Source organism: Epinephelus fuscoguttatus, linkage group LG23, assembly GCF_011397635.1.
Source record: "Epinephelus fuscoguttatus linkage group LG23, E.fuscoguttatus.final_Chr_v1".
Lineage (NCBI taxonomy): Eukaryota > Metazoa > Chordata > Actinopteri > Perciformes > Serranidae > Epinephelus > Epinephelus fuscoguttatus.
The window spans coordinates 33,404,769-33,424,243 of NC_064774.1; the positions used below are offsets into that span (position 1 = coordinate 33,404,769).

The window sequence follows — 19,475 nt, forward strand, 5'->3', positions numbered from 1 at the left end:
AGCAGAAGAAAAAGACAAAGTCTTGTTTCTGCCCTCTAGAGTTACAACTTGTTTACATCCAGAAAGCCACAAAGAAAATTAGAAGCAGCTTTTGTTTTTGCCTTTACTGGATAGTTCACAGTATAGACACACAGGTTGCTAACCAGAATTAAGCTAGGGATGTTGTGATTATGATGTCATGAGGATGCCTCAGAGAGGCAGCAAGTGAAAGATGAAACTCATGGAGGCACAAGAGCAGGTTCACTTCACCATTCCAGAGCCTGGCCTGGTCATCAGGGTGGACCTGGAGAGATGGACCTCCTGGATAATACCTCGCTTACCTCTGAGTGTGTGGCCCCCTGAAACACAATAACAGACACATTCTCTTACATTGTGGTATCCTTTGTGATCTTCAGTACATTCTTAGAGCTACTTCTGCATTGCTGTTACTGTTTTACACCCCCTGAATGCAGTCACACACACACTCACATCACATTAGCCACAACTGGCTGGACTGTGGAATGGACAATTTTATAATTTATATTTATAATTTAATTTCTATTTGTGCACTTATTTTAACTTATTTCATTTTGTGTCTATTTTGGTACCACTGTGTTGTTGTTGATGAGTGGAAGTGTGGTTGTTTTTTGTCTTTTATGAGCTGCTGGACAGCTGAATTTCCCTTCGGGGATAAATAAAGTTCTTTTTATTCTATTCAAATAGCAAACCTGTGCTAAAACTCCCTGGGTTGAGTTTGCCTCCAAAATACACTACAACGAGGAAACTTGCCTATTTGGCAAAATCTTCTCTGCATTACATTTTTATAATAAAATCCAGTATTCAAATGATTAGTCTTCAGTGAAAGCCAGCACATGCAAATAAAGGCCACGAAAAAATGGGTGGGGTAAAATTGCATGCACTATAATAGTTCACATGGTAGATTCAACAGCGCTAATTTCATCAGCACAACAGAGTCATGTCACACTCTTTTGTCACTCAATGCGTTTACATGACAATGTGAAAAATTGACTTATTGTGTTAGTCCGACTGAAATTGTACTAAATCAAATTTCTCAAAGTCGGACTAACATATAGAATGTGCCTATTTCAGGGCAAGAGGGGGCGTGAGCAAGTAACAAAACGTGTAGCTCAGCGTGTAATGTCAACAGTGACATGGGAGGGAAGCCGTGGCTGGTCAGTCCTTGCAAGTCAGCCCGTTAGCTGCTTGCTAATTCCTGCTATCAGCCGTTTCCTGTTTAACCACCACCAGTGGGTCGCACGTGCAGCATCATCAACGGCCTCAGTCTCTTTAAACTAAAAGGGTTCCGCCAATATGTCTACCCTATGAGTTGAAAAATTGGGCACCTTGGATCAATTCGCCAATCCGGCTCTGTGTATCTAAATGCTCGCAGCTTGCCGGCAAAACGGCCCAACATTCGCCGAAAATCTGGCAATGTAAAAGTGGCTTGTGTCTGAGAAAAGAGAGTTCTTTAAACAGAGTGGTGAGAATGGCATAATGTTGCTGTACTGATGGAATTAGTGCTATGGAAATGGACATTATACCATATTTGTTTCATCAAAACAGGTAAACATGGAGAAGGTTTTGAGTTTGCAGTAAAATCAAATTGAAATTAAAGTGCATCAGGAAACATGGAGGCCTCTTACTGAAATATAATACGATATATTTTCAAAACAGGGGAAATAAATAAAGGAAAAAATAAAGGAATCTCTCTAATTAAGCCTGTTTCAAAAAAAGGCCTGAGGCTGGTTGCACAAAACACCTTAAGTTAGGATCTTCTTTAAAGTCCTAGTTGAGGTTTCCTCAAAATAAAATTTGTTGCACAAAACATCCAAGTCTTCTCCTTAACATGTCCACTTAAGTATTCATGGTTTTCTCCTTGTCTTGGTCTTACACTGAAGGAATCCCTAACCCATTGTACAAAAGACCTTAGCAACAAAGTTTATGGTGATAAATTAAAAAAAGAAATGCACCCCAAGTGTTCTGCGACCAGGAGACCCCCGATAGTGTGCTTTATATATAATATGATATACTGCTATACTTTATACAACAGTTAGTTCCGACCGAGTAATTTGATTGGACGACAGGCATTCCGTGAGTGCTGATATAGAGTATAACATCACTGGGACTTGTAACAGTAAAATCACACCGCTCACAGGTGTTATAAATATAAATACAACCGTTAATTAACCAACTGTCACACTCGCTACATTGACGCCTATGGGCACTATAGCGTTACTAAAGCCAGGATTCTTCTGTGCAGACCTCCAGGTATGTTTGTGTAACATAAGCCGACCTCAACAAACTGGAGAGGAGAAAAAATTAAGCGAACACGGTCAGGAATTATCAATGACCATCTGATAAGGTACTGATAAGAATGAGGGAGAGTGGAAGCTGAATCCGGCTGTGCCAACATCCAGGTTTGCCAACGTTTCATCAGCCAAACTGGACGAAGTTACACAGTTGCAGAGCAATGTAAATACAAAGTAGGCTAGCTTAGTGAGTTCCTGGCGTGTGTGCTGCGTTGCCTGGCAACAGACTGGGGGAACTTTTTTTTTCGTGGGGCTACATAACATACTTAAATAATTTATTCCATCACCTTTTGTTGACATTTGCTTACTCAGCATTGCTGTTTAAGCTGTTGTTGAACTGTTGTATAAAAGCAATATCACACTCGAGGTTGTGACGTTGTTCTGTATATCGATTCGGTTGTAGGCACGAGGCCACAGGCATCACTCCCTCTCGTGTGATAGTGCTTAAATAGATTTGACTAAAATCTATTGTATTATTATTATTTTCATTGCAATTTCTTCCTACAACCATAATGTTTACTGGGGATCAAATTTAAGTTTGTACTTTCTATGACTGTATTCCTCCAGAAGTATATCTTTTCCTCCTCTGGCCAACATGGTTTTCTTGTCTTCATTTCTTCCACCATTTTGTTACTATCTAACTATAAGCCAACTTTGTGAGATGGTAACATGCAGCACAAGCGTGAGTTCAAGCAAACAAACAATCTCCATGGAAACTTTAACCGCTGTAAAATCTTTTTCAATGCAATAAATTAGTTACTGTTTTTCCTTAAAGCAACTCTTACCTTTCTTGCACTTTACACAACACAACACACACAACACAACAAAATTTGAACATCCACAACACCAAAGTCCCTAACTCCTCCTCCTGCAACTCCACCTCCCTCCAAAGGCCTACTCCCCCCTCTTCCATTACGTCCTTACTACGTCTATGATAGACATAGGCGTTTGCAAGGGAACGTTACACTTGCTCTCCGGTGGAGGTTTCTGTTAAGTGCTGTAAAGTTTAGTTGATTCAAAACACACAATAAAGACACATTAAACATAGCTTAATAGAGACAATTTCAAACACAAGTACACAAATCAGCTTCACTACGAACACTTGTCTTTATCTGGACACATTTTCCCCACAAATACAACATGATAACATTATTAGCCCAACCCTATGGCATTTAACATTGTATAAATTAGCCTAGCGGCTAACAATCTTTCCCTATTCTCATATAAAACCAGGGACAACAGCAACATTTAACATAGGTAACGGCACATAATTTGGCTCCATTACAACTCACAAGATTCACCAACAAAACAACTGTCTTTTACTAAACACGTTTTCCAAGCAAATACAACATGCTAACCTTATTAGCACAAGCCTTTGGCATTTTTCATTGTATAAATTAGACTAGCAACAAGCGATCTTTCCCTCCTCTCATGTAAAGTCAGGGACAACAGCAGCATTTTATGTTACGCGAGCGGTTACGTCAGTTGGAGGCCTCCATGTGGGGAAGACAGACAGGACGCTCGGCCAATCATTGTATTCGGAGTTTTCTTAGAATCATATGAGAATGGTATAATTATGAGTTTGGATCTCTGATAGAATTTACTTACATTTTAGTGTGCCATCAGCTTATTAATAGCATTTTAACCTAGACAAAGAAAAGCGTAAAATTTCCAGAAAGGTAAGTGTCGCTTTAACTTAGGACACCTATTAAGGGATTCTGTGCACGTCGCAAAGCTAAGGAGAAATTAAGCCTTAAGTGTCATACTAAAGAAAGAACTTAAGGTGTTTTGTGTCCCCGGTTTCTGCTGCTGTTGAGATAAATTTCTTTGGGAATTAAAATTAAGATGAATTCATTTTTTTAACGAAGAGTAAGTATTAAAGATGATTGTTATTAAAATAGTGGAACTACAAATGGCAACAGCCCCCTGAAACAAGGAGTGACCAGTAAGGGCAAAAGAAGTTGACATTCCTTTTAATCAACTATCTGCAACTGCATATTGCAACAACTGAACTAAAAGACATACAGTGGACTGTATTAAGTGGCAACCAGTGTTGGGTAAGGGTTACTTTAAAAGTAATCAAAGTACGTTACTGCGTTACTTTTTAAAAAAATAACCAGTTACTTTACTGCGTTACTCCCTGAGTAAAGTAACTCAATTACTTTAAAAGTACTTCCAACGTTACTCCCTGAGAAATGTAACTCAAGCACTTTTAAAGTACTTTTGAGTATTTTACATTTCCTATTGGACCACAGGGCGCTAAGCCTACATTTTTTTGTCTCCAAAATTAAAGTTATGGATCACTTGCCCTTCACTGAGATCCAATTCTCCCATCACAGCCGTCACTTTGACCAGTAAAAACACAGAACGATCTGCTGCCGTAGACAACTGTATGACAACAACACCCCAGCATTTTTAATATTTCCTCTAGGGATGTTACCACACAGAGTAAAAGGGGGAAATGATGGTGTGAAACAGCATAGGCACTTTGTCAACCCGCTGAGTTAACGTTACTGTCATTAGCATTAAGCTAGCAAACAATGGTACATCCTCATGGTCGGACATAAAGTAATAACATTAACAAATAGTGGCGGGGCTTTTACTCACCACAACTGCAGAGGCTCCCAGCTTCATTTGAAAGAAACTACATTATAGATGGTCCGTTGTTCATTAATGCCTCTGTGTGTTTATATATTTACTTTTTATCCGCTCCGTTGTCTTTGTAAAGTTAACATATCGCACCATCGTTTCAAACAGTTGTTTCAAATTAAAAGCCCCTTATAACCTCGGTTGAGAGAATCCCTCCATTTTCTAAATAGGCTTTTATTCTGAAACATTTGTCAGAACTTCCTGTGAAAGATACAGTAGCTTGACAGTTTATGTATAGCGCTTCAAATGTAGCTCCTGCCATCTGCTGACGTTTTTAGGTGACTACAACAACATGTCGGCTGGCACATGAACACACAGTGACTCAAATAATAGTCAAAGCAATAAAAATAGGACAAGAATAACCCGATGACATCATACACGCCGTGAAAGACGACCGGAGATAATTGGTGAGTACCAGCGTGTAGCGTGTACCAGGCATAATGCAAGTCCTGAGTCTGAAATATGTCTGTCAGCGAGTCCTACTCCACCTATTTAGACTCCACCACAGACAATGGCAGCATTTCTCCGACCACGTAGCGAGCCACAAGCTCCGTGGCTTCTTTCAGACTGATAGGTTTAATGTTATTTCTGTTATTGGAACCAAATGACAGCCGTTGCTATTTCAGAGCTGAAGGACCAGCGTTCTAAAAGTAACGGAAGTAACTGATGTCTTGTTTGAAAATGTACTTAAGTATTTGATTACTCAAACAGCAAACTAACACGTTAGGTTACTCGTTGTTACACTTTTGCAGGTTACACTGCAAAAAGTAATCAAAGTACTCTAATGCGTTACTTTGTAACACGTTATACCCAACTCTGGGGGGCAACAAGTCAAACACTAGACTGAAACACATACTCATGCTATTATATCTAACGCAGAGAGTAATAATATGTATTACTTACATACACAAGTCGGCGTACAGCTTTAGGTGTGGTAAGGAGTCCCCGAACACGCTCTTGGACCTCTTCCCATTCTTTGTGAGAGCTGGACTGGGACCTGAACATCATACCAATAGTCAGGGAATTTTAGCTTCACTGATGTTTTTCATAAGTCATCATTACCTGCTTGAATAATGAACATTCCTGTGTCATCTGCATAGCTGTCAACTCAAAGTCAGAGTGATGGAGTCTATGCAACTATTACAGAGATAGTATCAGTCCATTATGTGTTTAGCATAATATTAAACAGCCCCAAAGCCTATAAAAAAGGCAGACTCTGTGATTCTGGAGAAAGGTTGTTAACTGAACTCAGCACCCACACATATACATCCCTCCTGTCAGTGATTCAGAGGGCTATGATGTGAACATAATGTGATTATTGATCCATCTTGATGCATCAAAATTTTGATTTTTATATATGGTTTATTTTTTCTCACTTTGTGACTACTTGCTACCACTTGGATTGTATCCAGTTGCAATTGCTCAAGCTAACTGTCAGCTGGTCTTGTTTGTCAGGGTTACTGTTAATTGTTGCTCCGCTCCACTCCATTAAGATTTAGCTTTACACTGCCTCTTCAAAATGGGACCTTAACGCTGTTATTCTGGCTCGCCTTTCTGTACAATCGCAGAATGGGTGGACAGAGTTGTCTTGCCTTAAAGCCAGCATTGGAGGCAGGAACAGCACTGAAACAACCTCTGTATAAATGGGACAGCCAGCAGGACAGGATTATGGGGGGCACTGGTTGATGTTTTGATGATGTGTTAGATGTGCAGCCCACCATGGGAGATTTAAACAGTAGCTGATAAAGTTAGCAGCTAACTCAAAAAGAACAGCGACCGAAAATGTCAGCAAGTTGTGAAAACACTGAGGTCCAGGAACTCCTTAACCTCCAAGCAGAGGACAAGATCAGCCACCATATAACAGAGACAGTAAATAATTATATTTCCATGTAATGCCATTGTTTTAGGACAGCAGTAGCTCACTCCATGGGGACTTATGTTGTGAACCGGAGGGTCACCGGCTCAAGACCCCTTCTGGACCAAATATGTGTAGTGGTAGCCGGAGAGTTGCCAGTTTGCAGCCTGGGCAGTGCCGAGGTGCCCTTGAGCAAGGTACATAGCCCCAAACTGCTGTGTATATGGCAACTGAAATTGATTAAAACGTAAATTTTCTTGTTGTTGTTATTATTATTATTAGTAGTAGTAGTAGTAGTATTATTATTATTTAGAAAGCACTGCTGAGTGTTTGCTAAATGTCATACTAGAGGCAGACGTTATTGTGTTAAACATCATGCCCATCACAGGTCTTTTGCTTCTGCGATGGTAGTATGCTGTCTAACATCACACACTGTAACAGAATGATGCTGCTGTCATTTGGCTCTGTGTAAAAATGCAAAGGAGGTGTAAAAAGGGGACTTTGTAATTGCTCTACAGTGCCATCTCTGTATAAAGAGGGGAATGGTTTCTGGATGATGGCATACAAAGTATTCACAGTATACTTCATGTTTATCTTTCAAATGGAAATATTTAGACATTAAATTAAAGCATACTTGCCACCACTGCCTTTTGTTAAGATAAATTACTAGATTGGTACTGCACTGCCCTTGAGGTTGACTTCCGCCTCTTTTGTTCCATCAACATCACGTCATTAACTAATAATAAGATAAGCAATTATTGACATCTGCAAATTCATGCTGAATAATCCATGTTCACATCGTGATGCATCTAAGAATTGTTTTTTCTTGCACAGGTACATTTTTGAAAACCTGCACCCACCCATACCCATAAAGCTAAGTACCAGACCCGTTTCTAATCATTATGTCTGAGTTAATGGCGCACACACCGGCACCAATTAATAAACACACACAGGCTACAGTCACTCACATTAAGATGGGTTCTCTATTCTTGAACTACAAATCCAGCAGAGGAAAAGTCTTTTTCACTAGCTGCGCTCAATGCCGGGATAGAAAAAACATCTGGGCTCCGGGCTGTTACACACACAGTCACTGCTGTGAGAGCTGATACATGCGCTGGTAACTTTATATGCCCAGGTTCTCTTTTTGTACGAGGTTTTGATGCCGCCACAGTGCATAAAAACTGTTCTGCCTGCTGTCCCAACATAAATTCACTATCTGTGAGTGTGTGTATCTGTGCTTGTCATGCCCATCCGTGCACCATGTGACTCCCATTCCTGCTTGGCTTGAGTTTGGGGATTTTAACATTGCGTTATTATCGCACCTCCTCTCTCACAGCATCAGGTATGTTATGTTAGTGGAGTCTTTCACACTGACCAGAGGGCTTGAGCAGGAGGGAAAGTATTTACATCCTTTACTCTAGTAAAAGTAACTAATACCACCCTGTAAAAATACTCTGTTACAAGTCCAATTCCTGCATTTAAAATTTGGTTAAGTAAGAGTATATAAGTATAATCAGGAAAATGTACTTAAAGTATTATAAGTAAAAGTACTGTAAAAAATATCCCCTGTGACTGTTGTAGTCTGCTACAGGGGTGATTGCTCTGAGACAACAAGGGAGGCTGAACTTCCCCTAAAATTTCATAGAAGAAATGGTCAAATACGCACTATTGAATTTACATTAAAATAAGAATTTACATTGCATTAAACGTGTGCTAGGATGCGTTTAACATCATGACTATGATGTTCAAACGTCAGCTGTTTATTACCAGTTTTCAAACACAACCTCCCTGTCATACATTCTTGTGTCAGCATGGTGGACACAGAGCCTCCAAGCATTCCTATGAGACAGTGCTGAGCAGGTTTTTTCCATGCAGCAAAGCGAGATGGTCATCGTATAAATGTGACAAAATCATCACTTCCAGGGAGGCTCAGCTTTCCTGAGACCTAATGGAGCGTTAGGTGGGAGAGGACACTCGGTGTATGCATGATGATTGGAGGAATTGTCTAGAAGGCTGAACACACCGGCATCGTCGCATTTCAAGCTCAGTCCCATGCGGATATTTGAGAGTAAAGTCTTCTGATAGAGTGCCGTCCAGAATTCCTTAATTCCATAAGCAATATGGCTCATTTTCACCATTTGTAAACCCATCTGAAAATCTTTGAGGTATGTTTTGCTGTGGTTCTGTGGCATAAGTGTGGTTGAAAAACAGCTTCAATTAAATGTTCCTTTTTTAAGTTACTGCCTCGCTATAATATGACAAATTTTATGATGTAAATTTGAAGTGAGCTTCTCCTGTTTGAAAGACCAACAGCCGCCACTGGTCTGCTACTATGTATGATCTCATTAGACGATTCTGACTTATGCATTAATATAAAGGCAGGATTTTACTGTTGTAGTTAGTTGAGGTGGAGCTCATTTTGAACTACTAACTAATGATTATTTTCATTATGGGTTAATATGCTGATTATTTTCTCCAATAATTGATGGGTTATTGGGTTTGTAAAAATTCTGTAAATAGAGAGAGATAGTGTTACACTTACCCAGAGCCTTATGTGACACCTTCATAATGTTGGTTTTGTCCAACCAACAAACTGAGAAGAAAAGACTGAGATTTGTACTTACAGTACCTGAGTAAATGTGTTTAGTTACATTCCACCACTGGGTGCAGTTAATATGATATTATCTTTATGAGTTTGTGAGTATCACTTGACTTGTGACTTGCTTGACCTGACCAATGTCTCGACTTGACTTGCTTGACTTATAGCAAGGACTCAACATGACTTGCTTGATTTTCACCACAGTGGCTTGAGACTTGCTTGAGACTTGAAAGTTATGACTTGAGACTTGTTTGAGACTTGAAAGTTATGACTTGAGACCTTCTTATGACTTGCACGTGTGACTTACCCCCGTCCCCGGTATTTGGTCCAGCCGTACATGCATATTAGTGCATGTGAGTCCCTATGAGCGTGTACCATGGATTACCTCATTGCCACAACTTTGCACTGTGCTCATATGGCAGTTACCGCTGTTATCAGGACCACAGTGTTGCGGAAGCATTGCACAGTCACTGCCAGTTTAGGAAGCATCTTTTTTAAACTTGAGCATTTATTGGGAAAATGTTTATTAAAGTTAGCATTTTGACTTTTTTATCATATTCTCTACATTTGTAGTGAGGTACAAGGTTTTTGTAGTGATTTAGATTATTATACTATGAATGTCAATATTTAAAACTAGAAAAGGACCTGCTGTGCCTGGCCTGTTACCTGTAAGACCGCCACAGCCCTGAAGAGTCATGATCTTGGTGGTAGCCAAGGGAGTCATGTGTTTCTGAAGAGCTGGAGTAGCTTTCGGATATTCCTCTAACCTGTCAATGGAAACAGAGCGGAGTCACTGTCTGTTGGTTTTTTTCACTACCAGATAACCATCCCATTAATGCATCTGCACCTCAGCAATTGATTTATTTAACTTTCTAATGCTGGTCTTAGTTGCAGTTATCGAAGGCTCAATTAGTGATTTTTGAAAACATTTATGGTATGACACATGACATATGATTGAAGTTCTAACCAGCAAATTGGTTCTATGCCTCTGTGCACCAGTCAAGTTTCTCTCACAGTTTACATCCATGAAAACATGGATGCTTCACACCCGTTGTCCCCCCAACAGCACAGAAGATCTATACAATCAGCATAGTTTCAAGGTGGACACCCAAGATGAGTGTCACCAAATAAGTATCTGTTCCTGAGATATGAAATTGAATAATGGCCAGTGAAGTGTTTTATGCAGAATATTAAGATGTCACAGTGAAGTTGACCTTTGACCTTTGGGATATAAGTAATAAGTATTTAAGTATTTTCCCCCGTTAAAGGGTTTTTTGGGGGGAGTTTTTCCTTATCTGCCGTGAGGGTCCAAAGGACAGAGGGATGTTGTATCCTGTAAAGCCCTGTGAGGCAAATTGTGATTTGTGATATTGGGCTTTATAAATGAAATTGATTGATTGATTGATATAAAATGTCAGCAATTCATTATTTTATCCTATTAGACATTTGTGTGAAGTTTTGTCATAATTAGCAAAGGAATTATGGCCAAAAACATATTTTGTGAGGTCACACTGACCTTGACCTTTGACGTTGGACCACAAAATTCTAATCACTTTATTTTTCAGTCCAAGTGGACATTTGTGTCACGTTAAAAGAAAGTCCTTAAAGGGAACACCTTTATATATCGCGTTCACGAGAATGAGACAGATGCAAGGTTGCACTAACCTTGACCTTTGACCATCGAAAGCCAGTCAATTCATGGTTGAGTCCAAATGAACATTTGTACGTTCCCTTTAGTTATTCTTGAGATATCGCATTCACAAAACATGAGACAGACAAGGCCACAGTGACCTTAACCTTAACCACCAGTACAGCACCAACACCAAGCTAAGACTGTATCAGAGCTGCCTCCTGTCCACCCTGCTATACGGCTCAGAAGATACTGAGAATATCCTGGCCCCAAACCATATCCAACCAGCATCTTCTCAGCCTGTGTAAGCAGGAAAATATGGCTACCATCCTTAATGAGAAGGCGATGGATTGGACATGTCATCCGTAGAGAGCAGGACAACATCACCTGAACTGCCCTTCACTGGACACCAGATGGTAAATGTAAAAGAGGCTGACCCAAGAACTCCTGGCGCAGGATGGTGGAAGGAGAGCTGAAGGCCCTGCATCATACCTGGGGTTCCGTAAAGACGCTGGCCCAGAACAGACAGGAGTGGAGATCCTTTGTTGCTGCCCTACATGCCAGCCCGCATAAAGGGCAGTAAGCAGTAAGTAACCACCAAAATCTAATCATTTCATTGTTGAGTCCAAGTGGACATTTGTGCCAAATTTGAAGAAATTCCCTTGAGGGGTTCTTGAGATATCGTGTTCACAAGGATGGGACTGACAGCCAACCAGAAAACATAATGCCTCCAGCCAAGGCTATAAAATGGCATAAAAGATAAGTATTTACATATAGCTTAACTGTAGTGTTAGATAATGTTTTTTTAACTGTCAATAATTTAGAAGTTACAGTTTCCAGTCCTGTATTTCAAAGTTCTAGTTGTGCTTTTAAAGATTAGTTTGCCTAGCTTAGCAATAAAGACTGGAAGCAGGGAAAACAGCTAGCATGACTCTGTTCAAATTTCCAAAATACACCTTTCAACATCTCTAAAGCTCACTTGCTGAACTTTGAACAGAGCCAGTCTTACTGTTTTTCCATACCCCAAGTATTTATGCTAGGCTAACCACATCCCCACTCTAGCTCTGTGCTTCATCTGATAAACCCCATTTCTTCCTGAATAGGTGGCCAAAGAGAAGGGAAATAAATTGTCCCTAACAAACCATTGGATAAGGATTTTCTTCTGCCAGTTGGAAAATATCTCACTGAAACACCCCGGCATACAGACCTCTCATCAAGCAAGAGATATACAAAGATTTGGCCTGAGGATGCAATCCCACAAATGCAGGACTGCTTTGAGAGCACCAACTGGGACCTAGCGGACTATACATTTACTGTTTTGTTTGATCCAAACCTGCACTGATAATGTCACTGTCGAGAAACAGATCAAATGTTATCAAAACAACAAACCGTGGATGACCAGGGATATCAAACAGTTGCTGAGGGACCGGGGCACAGCCTTCAGGTCTGGATACGTGGAATTATACAGCATTGCCAGATCCAGCCTAAAAAGAGGCATCAAGGAGGCAAAAGCAGCCTACAGGAGGAAAATCGAGGGACGCTTCGGCGAGGGGGACCCCCAGCATGTCCGGCAGGGCATCCAGCACCTCACAAACTTCATGGGCTCCAAAGATCCAGCCACCAGCACCAGCAGTAACCTGGCAGAGGAGCTCAACCATTTCTTTGCACGTTTTGAGGTGACTGAGGCAGAGACTGGGTCCACACTTCCACCACCCACAAACAACATGGCACTCACTGTGAGTACGGAGGAGGTCAGGAGAGTGTTCCGTGGTGTGAACCCCAGGAAGGCTGCTGGTCCTGACGGTATTCCAGGGAGAGTACTGAGAGACTGCGCCGACCAGCTGACTAAGGTATTTACTTCCATCTTCAACCTCTGTCTGTCTACCTGCACTGTCCCCCAATGCTTCAAATCTGCCACCATTGTGCCCATCCCTAGGAAACCATCTGTCAGCTGCCTCAATGACTACAGACCTGTGGCTCTTACCTCCACTGTCATGAAGTGCTTTGAAAGGCTGGTGTTAAAGCACAATAACTCCTCACTCCCTCCTAGGTTGGACCAGCACCAGTTTGCATACAGAGCCAATAGGTCGACAGGAGATACCATCAACACAGCCCTCCACACTGTGTTAACACATCTGGAACAACCTGGCTCATATGCAAGAATGCTGTTTGTAGATTTCAGTTCTGCATTCAACACCATCCTTCCTGGCAGAATGGTGTCCAAGCTCCACAGTCTGGGTGTCAGCCACCACACTTGCAGATTGATCAGGGACTTTTTAACAGACCGTCCACAGTCAGTCAGGCAGGCTGGGGTCCCATCACTCCTCTGTCCTGACCCTCAGCACTTGGGCCCCCCAGGGCTGTGTGCTGAGTCCTCTGCTATATACCCTATACACCCATGACTGTACACAAATCTACGACAGCAACATCATTATCAAGTTTGCTGACGACACTACTGTGGCAGGACTGACTCATAACAACGACGAGTCTGCTTACAGAGATGAGGTCCAAAAACTCAATGCCTCTAAAACAAAGGAGTTGGTGATTTCAGGAGGAAGAGGGAGGAACCTGCCCCTGGTGTGGTTTAAAAGCTGCACCGTGGCTGACAAAAAAGCTCTGGATAGAGTTAAGAAGTCAGCACAGGACATCTTAAGGTCACAGCTTCCCTCACTGTCTGACATTTACAGCGCCAAATGTCTGCACCATGCAGAAAACATAATCCAGGACTGTTCTCACCCAGGAAACTGTTTGCACTGCTACCTTCTGGGAGGCTTGTCTTTTTGTCTTCTTTTTTTTTTTTTTTACCACAAGGGAGTCGCACTTGACTTTCGTTGTACAGCTGTACACTGACAATAAAGGCATTTGATCTGATTTGATTTGATTTTGGAAAAAGAGAGGGAAATATTTTTGAGTCACAACAGATTTGCATTTTATGGTTGAAAGAAACCTGACCCTAAGTAGCCTTCCTCACACTCACAGCTTGTTACAGTCATGTCAACAGGGCAGTATAACAATAACAGAACATTTTACAAGCTTTTATGGTTAAGTTCTTTGAGAATGTAATACACGTAGTACACGTCAGTAGCATCAAAACAGCTTTATGTAAGGATTTGTACCTGATGAGGAGCTGGTCAAAGGTGAAAAAGAGTTGGTAAACACTGCAGAGCAGTGAGGCGAGTCAGACCGGCTGGCTCCAGGCCATGAAGCCAGCATCTACACACATAGGAACAATGACACTGTGATCAGGCTTACGGGATGTACACAACCAGGACTGTGGCTGACTTGGCACAGAGGTTGGATCATTTGATTGTGATGAGAAAAAAGGACAGAACTCATATAGTGGCATTCCAAATAGATAATATAAAATGCTTTGGGAAATGGGTGTATGTTAGTGACCAGGGTAAGATAATAATTAGCAATGGAGAGCAACACAAACAATTTTAGTTACTGTACAGTGTACAGTATCCCCACCAATCCCAAAAATTTCTCTCAGTTCACTGGTGTCAAACTCAACCCAGCTATAAATACATCAGGAAGGTAGGAAACAGGTGCCACTGAATGCTACAACAAAATCATAAACTGTATCTTTAACTTCAAAGTGAGGCTCTACAATGTATGCGTGAAAAAATAAGATAATCTTTGTCTTACAAATAAGAAGTTGAATTTATAGCTAATGAATTCTCACCTTTGTTGAATTTAATATACTAAGGGGGTTTGCATTGTCTAGGTTTTCTTATGAAAAGTAATGCATCCAAATTTGTACATATCCATGTATTTTGAAAGGCTGTAATCACGTGACCAATGCACTGATGGGAGTAAGCAAGGAAGCAGTCCTGTAAAGAGGCAGGTTGGGGTGGTGGATGGGTTACAAAAACACAGACTTTCCTCGGGACTTTCCCCTGGAGACGCATTTGGTGAACCTCGAATGAAATTTGAGTCATTTTAAGGTATGTCTTCACCATGTTACCTGCACCTAAACCTTACCACAGTAACTTTACTTACCTAAACCTGACCACCGTAACTTTACATTGATTATGTAACTGTACGTTAAGGATGTAACGTCATTTGTGGGGCGCTAATTCAAAGGGTTACCTCCATAACTTTATGTTAATTATGTAACTGTGTGTTAAAGATGTAACGCCATTTGTGGGGCAATAATTCATAGGATACCGCCGCAACTTTACGTTGATTATGTAACTGTACATTAAGGATGTAACGTCATTTGTGGGGTGCTTATTCAAAGGGTTACCTCCATAACTTTATGTTCATGATGTAACTGTATGTTAAGGACGGATATCATACGAACCATTCTGTGAGGATATGTTGCTTATAGTGTCACATTTCAGTGGGCATTACTGAGTCAAATGTCTGACTAAACTACACACTACATTTCATCATTTTAATTGTTTTAACACAAAAACAAGAAGTAAATGTATTTATCCTTTTTTTCCCCAAAACCGCTTATCTTGTTGGGGGTCATAGGGGGCCTGGAGCCTATCCCAGCACATTGGTGAGATGCAGGGTACAACCTGGTCACCAGACTATTACAGGACTGACACACAGAGACAGACAACCATTCACACTGACATTCACACCTACAGACAATTTAGAGTCACCAATGAACCTAACCTAACCCACACTGACACGGGGAGAACATGTAAATTCCACACATGACTCCCCCATCCTGGGGTTAGTACCCCCCACCTCAGGTTCGAACCAGGGACCTTCTTGCTGTGAGGTGACAATGGTTACCACTGCACAACTACATTGCTCTGAAACTGAAACTTGGTGAAACTATGGTGGCTAAAATAAAAATGTGAATGGCCCTATCTAGAGCCAGTGCCTGATTTGTCTGTTCTGGGCTATTGCAGAAATAACATGGCAGACTCTGTGGAAGAGGACGCGCTCCATGTGTACATATGAACTGCTCATTCTAGGATGATGACAACATGATTCTTAAGCCCAGTTCAGACCAAAGATTTGTGAAGACACAAAACTGTTTTAGAACATTGAAGAGAAAAGTTGCAACGGTGTGAAATAGCTCCAGATGGTGTGTTCGCTTGCTGCAGCAGGTGCTCTGTTCCCGCTGTGCTGCACGGTGGGTTGCCGCTGCTGCTCGCTGTATGTGCTTATGCTGGTTGAACTGGTGTGAGTACATTTTAGAACGTTGCAGAACGGCACATTGCACGTTGTTTCCCGTTTCAACTCGTCTCATTGCAAAACCTTTGGTCTGAACCGGGCTTTAGTGTCAGGTGACTATACACTAAACATAGTTTTAAAACATAGTTATAATATTATATTCCATTTCTACCAAAATATCCCCCTAAATCCTACACACTGGACCTTTAAGTACAAGCTGCCCAAAAAGTGTACTCCGAGTTCAGTATACAGTACGGTCCATCCAGATCAAGTTGGTCAAAATCGGGTAAAAATTTGGACATGTTAGTTGTGGCAAGTCAAGTGACCTTACAAACATGAGGAGTTACTCTGTTTGGAGTAGTCATGGCTGAATTTTTACCCAATTTTGACCAGCTGGATCTGGATGAGCCATTTGAATTTGATGATCGCCCGTATTTATTTGAACACGGAGTACACAGACGTAGCTCATTGAAATTGAAGAGCGGACGAGGAGAGAGAGGGAGCAGTGTTACTTCGGTAGCACATATACTAAAATTGCAACAGGCAGAGGAACATGTCCGAATCCAGCTAAAGGTAAACACAGACGTTCATTTCTCCTTTCCGTTATGTTGTCGGATATTTATACTAACAATCTGAGCCTATCTGTGTGAAAAAAATGCACTATTAGTGGACGTGTTTTGACGTTTGACGTTGTTTGACGCTGTCTGAGTGCCCTATTACTTAATATAGCGCGCACTCACAGGCTGCAGGCAGGTCAGCCTGGGTTGAAAAAAAAAAAACATTAGTTCCCCTTTAAGGCAGACAGTATGAGAAAATAATGTTGTTGTTTTTTAACATATGGGCCTATGGGCCCTAGGCGTTTTTGGGGTATTTTTACTGCCTTTACTTTCAAGCTCATATCAGAGTCATTATAAAGGCTACATACACATGCTATATGTGTTTTTTCAGGACAATGTGGGCTAACCAGATTTGCCATCATTTCATGTCCTTCTATGTGCCTGTATTTTATATTACTTTTTATATCAATGACAAAAACAAATCTGTGTTACTAAATTCTTACATTTTTACATGTATCTCACCATAGCAAGTTGGAAAATGACATATTCTGCCATATATGAAGAGGGGAGACGCTTTGGAATCTGGCAATATAAGAACCATGATGGTGGGACATTCTGTCACTTCACAGCTGTCCAAAACATGTGGTTTGTACCAGGCAGACATGATTGCCAGTATTTTTTCATTATTGCAAGAAATTCCATTGACTCATTCACAAGTCAAAAATGTGTTTTATCTGAAAGAAACATGCAATATTTACACCTAAGATCATAGAAAAATAGTCAACCAAGTGCAGTGATGTCCTCCAAGATAATATTTGCCACTTTGTTTGCAGTAAACAAAGTTTATTGTTGTTTTTCAGTTTCAGTTATATATTGGGGTGGGGGTGGGGGGGGCATTTTGGGCATTGGGGGAGACACATGTCCCCCTCAATGTATATGGTGACTACGGTCCTGTCATGCATGCATAATTAGGCTACAGTTATCTGGGTGCGCAAAGGTGAAGTGGCTGGTCTTGTCATACAAAGTTTGATGGAGTGTCAGCTGGACAATATGGAGCTATTTGCATCTTGAAAGCCGGGCTACAAATATGGATAGACAGGGAGAAACATAGGCAAGCCTAAGATGTGGTAAGATATGATATTCCTCACTATATGAAATGACTAATAACAAGATCTGTATAATGGATTGTAAAGAAATTCGTCAGGTTTTTATTTTGTAGACAATCAATCTGTATTTATAGTGTGATGGGATGATAGCACAATGATGGTAGTATCACTGGAAAGCTCTGGTCCTGCGCTTTCATGTGATATGCGTGGCATTTCTGTGCGAGCCTGCATTCGCGAGTAATCCATCCAAGAGTAATGTGTGTGCAAAGCTGTATGAAAGCTCTGTTATACATCATTTTTTTTGTAACTTTATCATTTTTTTTCGCTCTGAAAACATTGGACTATTGACAAGTGCTTGGTCTTGTTGGAAAGCTACAATTCCGCTGTTTCATGTGATATGCGTGGCTTGTCGCTATGATGCACGGTCGCGGAGAAAATCAACAGGTGTGAATTTGGACGCACTATGCGTCATTCGTGCCCATAAGGTTAAAGCATGTGAACATGTAGTAGAAACCCAAAAGCATGATCCTGAAAATGAGCACAATATGGGGCCTTAAATCAACATGTGTTTGGAAACTTTTACAGTCACAAGATGGACATTACGTCAAAATAAAGTATTTGTTTTTGCCAAATACTCATTTTGTGTCACTGCGACTGACTCTCAAACCTTCCCCCTAGTGAAACATGAGATAAAATGGGAGAAAGAGAGGTTAGAGTGATATTAGTATTAAATGCAAGTTCTAGAGTACTCAGTGAGAGCCCAGTACTGTAGAATTAACTGCTGTGTGGAAACATGTCTAACTTTGCTCTTCTCTGCCATCTAGTGGCAGAAAATGATGATCAACAAAGCTGTGTCATTTGTGCTTACATTCTGGGAGATGCTGGTCTGGTCCCAGTCAGCCAGGTCTAAAGCTGTAGAGTCCAGGCTGAGCTGCTCCAGCCTCTTTGTGTTTCCAGTTCTCAGAGGGGACAGGGACTGTGGTCCTGGAGTGTGAGACAGTGACCTGGTGCGGTTTTCTCTGTATGCCCTGCCACCTTGTTTCTTTCCCAGGGTTTGAGGTTGTCTTCTCTGAGGAGATGAGCTCCTGGGTCTGCTGGAGTGTTTCCTGTTCCTCTTTATCACTGGATTCTGGAAACAAAAGAGTACACGTCTTAAACTATACAGCCTGAACATAATGTCCAGGCTTTCTAGCTGCCTATGTTAAACTTCCTGCTAGAACCAGAGGTGGTGATTTGATTCTTATACTTATTTTGAGATGCAGGGATGGGGAATTGTCCAGTAATTCTTTCTGCAGTTAAAAATCTCCAAAACAAATTTTTGTCCATCAAAGATTTGGTAAGGTTTTCCAAGTCTTTGTCCTTTCCTGACTTGACTGTCATCTATCTCTGTTAAGAATTTCGCTGTCAGGTTTTAAATGGGTATAAAAAGAGACCACGTCACAGCTGTCCTTGTGCCTGTGCATCTGCTTTATATTCATTTTGTAATTAAACATTTTTATTTTTATTAGTATTGTTGTGAAACTCAACCCAACATTAGTCTATGCACATCAGATAATTAGTAATATTCATTGTAAAATAAGACACCAAAGTATTTCAGTATGTGAATCCTTAACTCTCCATAATGACATTGT

The 19,475-nt window shown here is 41.0% G+C and overlaps 1 protein-coding gene across 3 annotated transcripts in view; it reads right to left on the reverse strand.

Annotated features, from left to right (window-relative positions):
• Positions 1-225: 225 nt before the first annotated feature.
• spata6l (spermatogenesis associated 6-like) overlaps positions 226-19,475 on the reverse strand; it is a 42,309-nt gene continuing 23,059 nt past the window's right edge. Inside the window, exons 7-13 of one of the 3 annotated variants that reach the window (XM_049568896.1) lie at positions 18,713-18,973; positions 14,159-14,255; positions 12,185-12,226; positions 11,480-11,489; positions 10,079-10,174; positions 5,862-5,955; positions 226-338 (exon numbers count right to left, since the gene is read on the reverse strand). In XM_049568896.1, coding sequence (XP_049424853.1) covers positions 273-338; positions 5,862-5,955; positions 10,079-10,174; positions 11,480-11,489; positions 12,185-12,226; positions 14,159-14,255; positions 18,713-18,973 — 666 coding nt within the window. In that variant the 3' untranslated portion in view covers positions 226-272. Of the gene's footprint in view, positions 339-5,861; positions 5,956-10,078; positions 10,180-11,479; positions 11,490-12,184; positions 12,227-14,158; positions 14,256-18,712; positions 18,974-19,475 lie in introns of all 3 variants that reach the window. The other 2 variants (XM_049568894.1, XM_049568895.1) reach the window with 2 other exon arrangements.